This window comes from Staurois parvus, unplaced genomic scaffold (genome assembly GCF_062004578.1).
Source record: "Staurois parvus isolate SC_StPar_1 unplaced genomic scaffold, SC_StPar_1.0 ptg000195l, whole genome shotgun sequence".
In the NCBI taxonomy this organism is placed as follows: domain Eukaryota; kingdom Metazoa; phylum Chordata; class Amphibia; order Anura; family Ranidae; genus Staurois; species Staurois parvus.
Window position 1 is genome coordinate 11,487,105 of NW_028317991.1, and position 12,182 is coordinate 11,499,286.

The 12,182-nt window shown below is 40.3% G+C and overlaps 1 protein-coding gene across 4 annotated transcripts in view; it reads right to left on the reverse strand.

The window, feature by feature from the left end:
* Positions 1 to 12,182, reverse strand: part of ITSN1 (intersectin 1) — a 221,290-nt gene that overhangs the window by 167,401 nt on the left and 41,707 nt on the right. For all 4 annotated transcript variants that reach the window (XM_089677961.1, XM_089677960.1, XM_089677958.1 and 1 more), the window contains 3 exons: positions 11,681 to 11,742; positions 9,172 to 9,267; positions 3,388 to 3,451 (listed from right to left, as the gene is read on the reverse strand). In XM_089677961.1, the coding sequence (XP_089534087.1) occupies positions 3,388 to 3,451; positions 9,172 to 9,267; positions 11,681 to 11,711 (191 nt within the window). In that variant the 5' untranslated portion in view covers positions 11,712 to 11,742. The remainder of the gene's footprint in view (positions 1 to 3,387; positions 3,452 to 9,171; positions 9,268 to 11,680; positions 11,743 to 12,182) is intronic.

Sequence of the window (12,182 nt, forward strand, 5' to 3'; positions counted from 1 at the left end):
GTTAGTGTCATTCCCCATTCAGCTCAGCTGACGTACATTACAGCTGCCTAACAAGACTCAGTTTATGAGAGGTTGTAGCTCCAGTGGATATCAATAAGATATTCTGGCCAAGTTCCCAGTATGGACAAATGGAATAAGCCACAACTTCACTGAGAGCAGAGAAGCATTCATAGTAAATGGATTTCTCTAGATAGTTGCCTTGTAAGAAGCTGAAACAATCCTTCACTTATCTCTGGAGTAAAATAAACATGCATGCCTGACAGCCACAAACAGAACCTGGGCAAAACCATGTTGCTGGCCATCACTCAACTAGGGGACTATCTTTCTTTGCATTCAATGTCCCCAAAGGTTTAGAGGCATATTGTCAAAACAAAAAATAAAAAAACTTTACTGGGTTTCAACAGAAGTAAAAGTGTTTTATGCATTCACTTTATTATGTTCAGGGTTAGTGTTGAAATAAATTGATGAATGCATTCAAATGTTTTCTATTTAATACTTGCAAGCTCTAGGAAACAGCATCCACGTTCTGGAAACAGGTTTACAATTCCATTGTGAAACAGCTGGAATGCAGTGTAATTTAGTCAACAAAAGTATTTTGGTCATAGTTCTCGTCAGCTGCATGTTTTCAGTGATGAACATAAAATTCTGTTTCAATTCAGAGGACTAAAAAGACGACTAAAACTAAAATGGCATTTTAGAGATTAGACTGGTGAAACCCAAATTGAAATTTGACCATCAAAATGAAGGCCTCCTGCACACATGAGCTCCCCTAGACGTTTAGCTCTCTTAATAGCAGAAAAACGCTAAAAGCGGCAAAAACGCGTGTAAACGTGGTAACACGCTTACCTGCACTTAGACGTTTATTTATTTGATTGGCCAGAGGATTTTCCACTGGCATGAATAAACGCCCAAGCAGTAAACATGGCTATCGTTTTGGCATGTTTAGCATTTTTTTTGGGGGGGGGGCCAAAGTGTTCCTCTCCTGAATGCAATTCTTCTGCATTCAGGAGAGGAACATTTAACAGCTCCTAAACTCTGGTAAAAGTCTATATGTACATGGACACACAAGCTTTTATTCAGTGGAGTTCAGGGACTTTGGCAAAAAGAAAGAAAAACCGCCAAAAGGATTCTAAACTCACAATTAGCAGCAGCAGTGTACATGAGCCCTAACAGTGGTCAAAAAGCAATATTCTTCTTTGTTTACAAATCTTGTTTTTTTTACTTGCCCTCCAGAGGATTTACCCCCTTCCTGACCAGGCCATTTTTTGTGATACGGAGCTGCATTACTTTAACTGACATTTGCGTGGTCATGTGCTGCACCCAAATGAAATTGATGACCTTTTTTCCCCACAAATAGAGCTTTCTTTCGGTGGTATTTGATCGCCTCTGTGTTTATTTTTTGCACTATAAACTAGATGTAATACTAGAATTTTTTTTATACTAGTAATGGCGGCCATCAGTGACTTATAGTAGGATTGCGATGCGCAATGACACTGGATGGGAACTAACTGCCACTGACATCCCAATGACACCAATACAGTGATCAGTGCAAATAAAAAGCACCGACACAGTACTAATGACACTGGGCAGGAAAGAGTATACAACGGAGCTATAAAGGGGTCACCTGTGTGCCGTTTTACTATGTGTGCTGTGTGTGTTTTACTTATAAAATACACAGCAGCATGGTACTGCAGGCAGGAGAGAGAGACCCGTGTTTACACACAGGTCTCTCCCCTGTCATTGTTTCTCAGCGATCGCCAGGTGCCAGAGAATCTCCGGCCGGGACCCGGTGACCGACATCCGTAGCCGCCAATGGCAGCATAGGTAGGGCGGCGCACCCCCTACCTGGAAATGCAAATCAGATACAGATACGTGATTTTGCACAGCCCTGCCACCCTGTAGCAGTATTTCTGCTATAGGGCGGAGGGCAATAAAGATGTTACTTGATACTTGTTTTCATTATTAACAGAGAACTGTTCGTTTTTATATTCAGGTAAAACATGAAATGGCATTACAGCCAATAGAGTTAACAGTTTGTTTTTTTTTTTAGATTTTAAAGTTGCAATTCTGTTTGTCAAAAAGCAATATTATTGCCCGTTTATGATACTGGAGAATTTAGTCGACTAAAATATGACTAAAACTAACAATTCAGATGACTAAAATGCGACAAACTAAAATGGCATTTTAGTCAAAAGACTGACTAAAACCAAATTGAAATCTGATGTTAAAATTAACACTGCTGTGAATGCAGGCGAAATCTGATTACACAGAAAGCTGGATGTTTTAATAACTTACAAAGCCATCCCAAAACTCGGCCCCAGCTACATCACTAACCTAGCCTCAAAATACCAACCTATCCATTCTCTCCCAAGAGCTCCTGCTCTCTAGCTCACTTGTAATCCTCCCCCATTATCATCTACAGGACTTCTCTCAAGCCTCTCCCATCCTCTGGAACTCCCTACCCTAATCTGTCCAACTATCTCATACTCTGTCCACTTTTAGACGATCCCTGAAAACCCTCCCTCCTGGACCTTTTTCGTGGTGACGTGTAAGCACCACTGTCAGATTTTCATTGCTGTACGTATCCCAATTATTGAGACTTATGCTCTCTAACTGTCCTGACATCAGTGTAACCTGAAATTAAATTATGGGTAAATCCAAAAACTTGAGTTGTTAGCAGAACAGGAAGGAGAATCTTCCAATGTGCACATGTATTCCCATGACAACTGTCTAAGAGGAGGTTTCTCAAACAATGGAAAGTTATCCCAAAAAGAGAATTTTACAGGACAGGAAGTGAATGGAAATCTCCCTAAGGAATAACATACAAAAAAATGACTTTGGTTTTTCATCTTCCCTACTCCAAGCAAAATTAAAAAAAACATATACTTAAAAGTGGTTGCAAAACCCTACCAATACCTAGTGAAGAAACTGACCTCAGGTGATGAAACAAGTCCTTCTATATACGTTGTATATGTCTATCCGCAACTGTCTGTCCCCTGCATCCTTTCAAAGTGCAGTATTTACACAGGATCTCTCAGCTCTGAAGAGCAGGGGGCAGTCATCAGTTCCATCAGTGAGGAGAGCTCTGAGCGCTGATTGGAGGGAGGGGACACACGCCTTCACACAGAACACATTTGATGCTGTCAATCACAGGTTGTGCCCTCCCCGTCACCATTTTTCTCCTGGTGTCAGGCAAACTCCTCAGAAGTGACTCATACAGCTACCAGAGGAACAAGGCAGCAGACAGAAATGACAGTGCTCTGGATTGAGACAAGCACACACTATATAGGGATATGCTTTGTTCATATTTCATGTCTGAAGTTTACAACCACTTTATTGTATTACTTGCAGTTCCCAGTAAACCCCCCACCCACCACCAATACTCACCATATCTGTGCAAGAACTGGCGGATGTAACCCAGACTGGAGGAAGAAGTTTCTGGCCTGGTCTCCTGCAATGAACACAAAAGTTGAAGAATAAACAAAGAACATGGTACAGCACACAGTGATAGCACATCTGATCTTGTAAATGCAAAAGCTGCAACTCCACAACAAAAAGTGAGCACGTTGTTAAAATGACATTTAAAACTAAACTCTGTGTAATCTTCAAATATTTTGTACTCCAAGATAAATGCCAAAGTGAATATTAGAGCTATTCCTCTGGCAGTCTATTAAACAGCTGGCTGCCCTGTAAGCCAAATTCCTGTGGTTGCCGATATTTGTGCTTTCTGGAAGGCGCCAAATCTAAACCTTAAATATGCAGGCCAGCGTGCATTGGTTCCGAGCACCACTTTGTACAGTTCTTGGAAAGCACAGAATTACATCAAAAGTGACTAAAGAGTCCTAGGAAAGTAATGCAAGGTCTCATGCACACGGGCATATGGATTTATGCTCAAAACATAGCAGCTAAATGGTTAGCACTTCTGCCTGGCAGTACTAGGGTCGTTGGTTCGAATCCCAACCACGGACCACCTGCCTGGAGTTTGCATGTTCTCCCTGTGCCTGCGTGGATTTCCTCCGGGTACTCCGGTTTCCTCCTACACCCAAAAACATGCTGGTAGTTGAATTGGATCCTTTCTAAATTGTCCCTAGTATGTGTATGTATGAATGTGAGTTAGGGAACTTAGATTGTAAGCCCCTTGAGGGTTAGGGACCGATGTGAATGTACAATATATGTATGTAAAGCGCTGCATAAATTGACGGCGCTATACAAGTACCTGACATAAATAAATAAAACATGCTGGATTTTTTTTTTCTGCCACAACTTGGCAGAAAAAAAGGTCTCTAATGTTGCGTATATAAGTGTGCTTATGCATGTATGGCTACTGACAGTAAATTGTGCTGAAAAGCTCCCCTCTGAAAGCACCATCGGTGCCTTTTTTTTCCTTCTTCTAAATACTTCTTTTCAAATATGCCTGTAAATGCCTATGTGTGAATAGCCACATAATCTATATGGAGGTGTGTTTAAAGGCATTAAAAAAAAATAAATAAATACTGAACGTAAAAAGTATTCTAAATCTAGCTGCATGATTCTGAAAAAATATGAAACCCACATCAAGATAAATTGTGTGGATTTTCCAATGTTAACAAAAATGTCAGTTTTATCTGAACAGAATTTGCAGTTCACAGGATGATTTTTGCTTGCTATGGTGATTTAACATGTGAAAAGTACATCTCCTGACAAGAAGTAAGAATCATCAGCATCAGTTTCAAACAATTTAAAGCTGAGCTCCAGACAAATATTTACATTTACAGATGAAAAGTCTATATGGGGCTGTTTACCTGCCACAAAACTTGTATTTTGGTTTATGGAGTCCTGAGATTTTTACAGCTCTGCCACTTAGTACAGCTCTATCTGGCAGGGCAGAAAAGCAGATTTTTTCTATTCTGTGGATACTTAAAACACCGGTCTCCTCCCTCTTCCAACTTGTGACTGGACAGTGAAAAAGTAGCAGAAAAAAACGTATGAACTCAACCCTCTGTCTGCTCTTCTCTCCTATAACATGCTGCTTGTTAGCATATGAGCGCTACAACTGGCTCTTTACGCTGCTTCTCCCTCTCCTTGTTTGAGCTCTGCAGTAGAGGTTTACTGCAAGTTGCTGGGATCATGTCAAATTTAGATACAAACACTGCAAAATACATTCAATGATGCATTCATTTTAGCAACGTAATCTAAGCCTGAGGATACAGAATAAGGACCCTCCAATGTCAAAACTCATTGTACAATTAGGAAATCTGTACAAACTGGCACTCCATCAAAAAGTTCTTTATTTCTGATCAATATTCAATAAAACCATTAAAAGCATGACTCCCACTCTTATCGAATCCAATTATAAAACATTTCTTCGTTGGTATCTAGTTCCAACACGTCGTGCCAAAATGTACCCATCCTTATCGCCCAATTACTTTAGACGCTGTGGACAGGAGGGCACTATGCTCCATGTATGGTGGAAATGTCCGTTGGTCCATAGATTTTGGATACAAATATTTCATTTTCTTTATTCAGTAACAGGAATTAATATTCGCAAAACTCCGGAGGTAGCTCTATTTCATCTGTTGCCCACTGATATTCCCAAGAAATCAGTTAAATTAATTCTTTATATTTTGTTAGCAGCACGAATTACAATAGCTAGATGCTGGAAACAGTCATCTATTCTGCCAGACTGGGTTAAACAAAAACTTAATTGTATCATGATAAACTTACGAGTATCGTTAACAATAATACCTCTAAATTTGAGGTCACATGGGAACCATGGATTAGGTATATCTCTATCACTTAATGGGAATATGGCTGACCCTCTCTTTCCTCTCTTCTTTTTTCCTCCTCTTTCCCCCCTCTTCTTTTCTTTTTTTTTTCTTCTGTTATGTTCTTGTTTATTTGGCTTTTTGTTATTAAACTGCCCATGTTTACTGACCAATGGAACATTTGCTTCCACATGCGGGCTGTATTTATTTGCTTACAATATTCTTGATTGCTATTTATTACATGCTTATATACTTTTGAACCTGTTTATTTGCCTCTACTCACCCCGTAGGAGGGCCAAGTCTCTATGTTCTTGTATATCTCTTTTCTCAATAAAAATATTGAAATTATATATATATATATATATATATATATATATATATATATATATATATATATATATATATAAATCATGATTCCCTTTAAAAGACTGGTGGGCGTCCGCACCCCCCCCCCCCCCCCCCACGTCTACCCTGACAGACTATTGGCAATCACAATTTCCTGGGCCTGTTCCTGTGAAATATATTGAATTTAAGAGATCAGGCAACTATATGTACACATATTTTGCTGGGGAACTCTGCCATGTTTTTAACTTATTTTATGAATATAGAATAAAGTGTTTGTAAATGCTTAGTTTCTTCTTTTTTTCCAATAAGCAACAAAAAACAGGTTTATACTAATATTGCACAAAGCGGCCCCAAACCTCTTCTTGGGTCCCCTTCTTGGCTCCTCACCACCACCAAGTTACCCCACAGAAAGTCACTGGGGGCACCTGTGTGGGCTCATACCTGAGCCTCACTGTCTGCGTCTATTGACAGGCAGCAAGACTTGGGCCTGTCCCTCACTCCCTTGTCACTGATTTTGATTGAAAACAGCAAGAACTAATGGCTCCCACTACCCAAAAGACAGTGAGACCAGGACATGAGGGGAGAGAAGAGCTGCAGATGGGCAGGCACAGCACTGGACTGAATGAATGAAGCTCAGGTAAGGATGAGGGGGGGTCTGATTTGAGGGGATACTAATGTTTAAATATTTTTTACCTTAACGCAAGAAATGCATGAAGGTGAGAAAAGAAAAATGTAGGCTTTATAACCAATTAAGAGTACAACTAAATGCAAAACATGTTCGTTGTGGATACAGTGGTGAGGGGTCAGACCCTCTTGTCAGGTGTTTTTTTGTTTTGTTTTTTTAGTTTTTTTGCCGTGTCCCCACTGGCATAATTCAACCCCCAATTTGTCCTTCTGATCACGGTCATCAAAGCAAGGTATGAGGGAAATCATATAACAAAAGCAAACATTCCAGCGACAACTGTCTAAAATAGGAAATGTCTTACTTTGAGGCCACAGGCACATTGACTTAAAACAACGCTGCTTCTAGAAGAGTTTAGCCTGTAGAAGCAACTGTTATCCTATGTGTCCATGCACATTAGGTAGTCTAGAGGCGTTTTGTAAGCTCAGCATTTAGAGGTAGAAAACACCCCCCCCTTCTCTTTTGCGTTTTTGGGAGCGCTTTTCAGGCAGAAAAAAACAAAAGCAAGCAAAAAATACTAAATGCTAGTAAAAAAAAAAACGCTCAAAATTAGCTTTTTTTTTTCCTGCCAAAAGCACTGGCTTTTTTTTTTTTAAGCTCGTGTGCATGGAGCCTAAGGAGATTTTCTCAGAAGTGAAAGGAAATCTTCGCATCAGGAGACAGACAGCAAAAGAATAACCAGAGAGTGAGGAAGGCAAGAAAAGAAAAAAATGTTTTTGCTTTATGTGTGCTTTTATAATAAAGAACAGTTTCTAATAGACTATTTTATCAAAAAAGGAAAATATTTAAAAATTGGGACTTTACGTATTGGGGGATGTCACTACCAAATAGTGAACATGGTATACAAATAATCCTCATGTACCCCAAGTTTTGGTCACAGAGAATATTTCTCCCTAAACTAAGTGCCTACCAACACATACACTTCCCACTGATTCTTTGATTGGCCATTATATGCCTCCACAAGGACTGAGCAGTGATACTTTTGAATACCACAAAAGTATTTAATCATCAGATTATTTTTCTCATAGAATACAGAGCTCATTTGTTACAATAAAGTGGGAGTTAATGATTGATTTGTGCAATGATAATTTTATTTTGCAGTAAAACAAACATGCAATTATCCAGCAAGTTATTGCAGCGGGGAAGGGAAAGATCTTGGAATCTATACAGCAAAATATAATTAGCGTGTTAACCAAATTACTGTTCGTGAGCAAGGCATGAATTTGCCAAAATGAGTTAAGTAAGAGTTGGTCGGATAAACAGTACTCGGAAGCAGCACATACAAAACGCTACATTAATCAGATTAAGGGCAAGATTAGCAGGAGAAAATCCCATTACCAGGAGGATGGATTGGATAGGACACTAGTTCATAATTTCTGACTTCAACAGGCAAAAAGGTTCATGTGTGCCATGTTTTCCCTGACCAAATCTCAGCTCACATTACATTGGAGGAAAAAAACAAAAAAAAAAAAAACAAAAAAAAAAAGAAACACACCGCTCTGCAGAATCCATCACAAACACACACATGCAACATCTTTGTGTGAAATATCTAATTAGCTTGCTGTCCTGTCCATCCTTAAGCCTGGTACACGCTGTAGGTTTTTTTTGTTCAACTCAGTGTACTGCACAAAAATGACAGGGAATACTACCCCCCCACCCAGAACACACCTGCCAGCGCATGAAGCCATTGGCTGCCAGCGCTGATCAGATGTCGGTTTTCAAGCATGCCCACATGACAGAAGCCAGTCCGTGTGTACAGGGAGCTGAACACACAGGCCAAAAGTCAGCCAGTTCCTGACCGTTTTTCAGCCCCTTTGTATTCAGCATTAGGGTTATTTATTTATTTCAGGTACTTATATAGTGCCATCAATTTACGCAGCACTTTACATATATATTGTACATTCACATCGGTCCCTAACCCTCAAGGGGCGTACAATCTAAAGTCCCTCACATTCATACACATTCATACATACACATACTAGGGCCAATTTAGACAGGAGCCAATTAACCTACCAGCATGTCTTTGGAGTGTTAGAGGAAACCAGAGTACCCGGAGGAAACCCACACAGGCACAGCGAGAACACACAAACTCCAGACAGGTGGTGCCGTGGTTGGGATTTGAACCGGCGATGCTAGTACTGCCAGGCAGACGTGCTAACCACTTAGCCACTGTGTTATTATTTTCTATCAACTGACCAGCAAACAAGTAGGCATTTTGATATCACTGGTTACACATTTGTTCCAAATCATTGGTACATAATGTACTCAAGTCAAAAGGGATCAGAACAGCATGACTGTCTGTTACTTGTCTTTCGATAGATTACAGAGGACCTGCTGTTGTATGCTGGTTCTTTACAGAGGAACTACGAGCATGGCAAGTATTTTGAGGAAGACAATTACCAGTGATGTAGCCAGCAGTTGGTTTGAGTCCATGGAACTGCTGGTCATGTTTAGCTCTCTCCTCCACCGTTATGGCCCAGATGTCCAAATTCCCAGCTTGGGGGAGAAATAAAACAAAGGATTAAATGAGATGAATGTAAAGTAGGCGACCATTTGTTCAAAATTTTCAGATACAAAAAAAAAAAAAAGACACTTTAATGTGACTGTAAAGCTTCCAAATGTTTTTAAATTAAAAATAATAAACGTTATACTTACCTTCTCTGTACAATGGTTTCGCAAACAGCAGCCCCTACCCTCCTTCTCTGAGGTCCCTTGCCTGCACTCCCGGCTCCTCCACTTTGGTGAGTGCCTCCATAAAAGCTGCTTTCTACGGGGGCACTTGTGTAGACTTGATCCCGAGCCCCCCCCCCACCGCATCTATAGACATAGGCAGTGAGGATCAGGCTTGCCCCCGCTTTCTCAGCACAAAAAATGGGAGCCATTGACTCCCACTGCTATCAATCTGCCAAGCAAGGAATGGGCTCAGATAAGTATGGGGTCTGAGTGGCATCCTCTGGCACAGGAATTTTTTACCTTAATGCACAGAATGCATTCAGGTAGAAAAACATTAAGCTTTACAATGACGTTAACAAACGACACAGATTTGTGTGACAATAGTGAAGACCTGCAGTATATTATCAGCTCCTACAAAGGCTAAATCCATTGGTATTCACACACCCAACTGACTGGCCGCCACATGTATCTAACATTTTTCATTTTAATGAGTCACATGCAAATGCAATTGTGCTGATCGATGATTGCTTCATCTCCTGAGAGCACAAAAAAAACTTCAATACTGCTGCCCAACACTTTAGACACTTTTGTTTCCTGGCACAGGCTTCTAATAAGCAGATCCACAGGTAAACAGCAAATACATGCATATTGCAACCAGTGCACCAAAAGTAAGAACACCCATGTATTTTTTCTATACCTCGTTACTTGAATTTAATCAGGTGGCTAAGAGTCCAAATACAGAACTGGTTGGCACCCCAAAGGAGCTGAACTGCCATCACGACATACCAGATGTCAGGAAGTAGCAAGCTCCAGAACTGTCATAAAACTTATTGATTGACCAAGCCTGCCAGTCATGATGCCTGGAAGTCACCCTTTAAAAACACACCCATTAAGGTGAAAACCAGTGAAATCTGTAGCCACAAAGATGCAATAAAGGGTTTTTTTTTTTTCTTTTTAAAGCGGTACTAAACTTAGCTTTTTTTTTTTTTTATTTATACCTACACGTAAGCCAAAACTAATTGTGTACAGAGAAAATGTACCCTATGTGCCGGGACACTGCTCCAAGCTGTTCCAGGCTCCTTCCAGTGCTTTTCAGATAACCAGAAGTCTAGGCACTTGGTTGAAGGAACTGTACTGAAAGGAGGGTCAGATCCTTTGATCTCCAATCCTCCATTTCAGTAGAGAGTGTCCTAGCATTAACGATCAGCAATTTTTCTGGGAAAACCAAGTATTTTAGCTCTACTCGTGTTATTTAAGTAGCTATCGAGTAAAAATGTTAAGATACACCAATCAGTCACAACTTTATTAGCACCCTTCTAATATGGAGTAGGCCTCCCTTTTGCAATTAAAACAGCCCTGACCCTTCATGGCATGGATGTCACTAGATGTTTAAAGATATGCTGTGGTATCTGGCACCAAGCCATCAGTAGCTGATCCTTCAAATCCTGCAAGTTGCAAGGTGGGACCTCCATGGATTGGACTTGTTTGAAGTTCAACACCTTGAACTTGTTTTGCTTCTCAAACCATTCTTGCAGAATGACAGGGCACATTATCTTGCTAAAAGAGAACACTGTCATCAGGGAACACCATTTCTATGAAGGGGTGTACTTGGTCAGTAACAATGTTTAGTTGGTACCGGTCAAGTAACATCCACAGGAATGGCAGGACCCAATGTTGCCCAAAACATTAAATTTCCTCTGCTAGCTCATCTTCTTCCTATACTGCATCCTGGTGTCATCTGTACCCCAGGTAAGGGAAGCACACACAGCCGTCCATCCACATGATGTAAAAGAAAATGTCACTCAGACCAGGCTACCTTCTTCCATGTCCAGTTCTGATGCTCACAAGCCCATTGAAGGTGCTTTTGGCTGTGGATACAGCTCAGCATAGACACCCTGACCGGTCTGCAGTTACATCGCCCCATACACAACAAACTAATTCCCATTTTTTCTGCTTTCAACACATCAACTTAAGGGACAATATGTTTACTTGCTGCCTCATATATCCCACCAATGTTCAGATGCAATTGTAACAAGATAATCAATGTTATTTACTTAACCTGTCAATGGTTATAATGTTATGGCTGATCAGTGAAAGCTTTAATTGTCATTTGAGGATACTCCCACTTTAAAATTAAAAAAAAAAAAAAAAAAAAAAAAGACATTCAAAATACACAACATGAAAGCATATTATGTCCTGCGTTTATGTGAAACATTCAGATTAGACATGCTCTTACCCCCAAAAGGAGCTGCTGCAAATTGAGCCATTTTGGTGCCCGTTTAGCTGGCTAGATAGTGCCTGCAAAAGAAGGAAAGATCTTATTAATTGTAACTTTATCTCTTGTAAAGAAACTCAAAACATGAAAGTAAAAAAAAAAAAAAAAAAATGTAAAAGTGTCATCTCCACTTGCCATTGACCATATTATAAAATGAAAACCTGCCAGGAAAAATTTCCCAGTCCCTCTTGTATGGCTGTAGCAGGTGTGAACACCTAGGAAATCAGCTTGGGGGCACTTATTAAGCCCCCCATCAAAGCCAATTTTGAAATCGTGTGACTTTCAGTGAAGTCACATGATTTCAAAATTGGGTGACCTGCCGATTTAAGCTGTGATTTGCAAGACATCTGACACAGATGTCTATGCAAATTGCACCAAAAATAGTGCATGTACTACTTTAGAAATCAATGCAGCTCTGACCAAGTCGGAACCGCACCGATATGACCGCTCCAATAGCGGACAA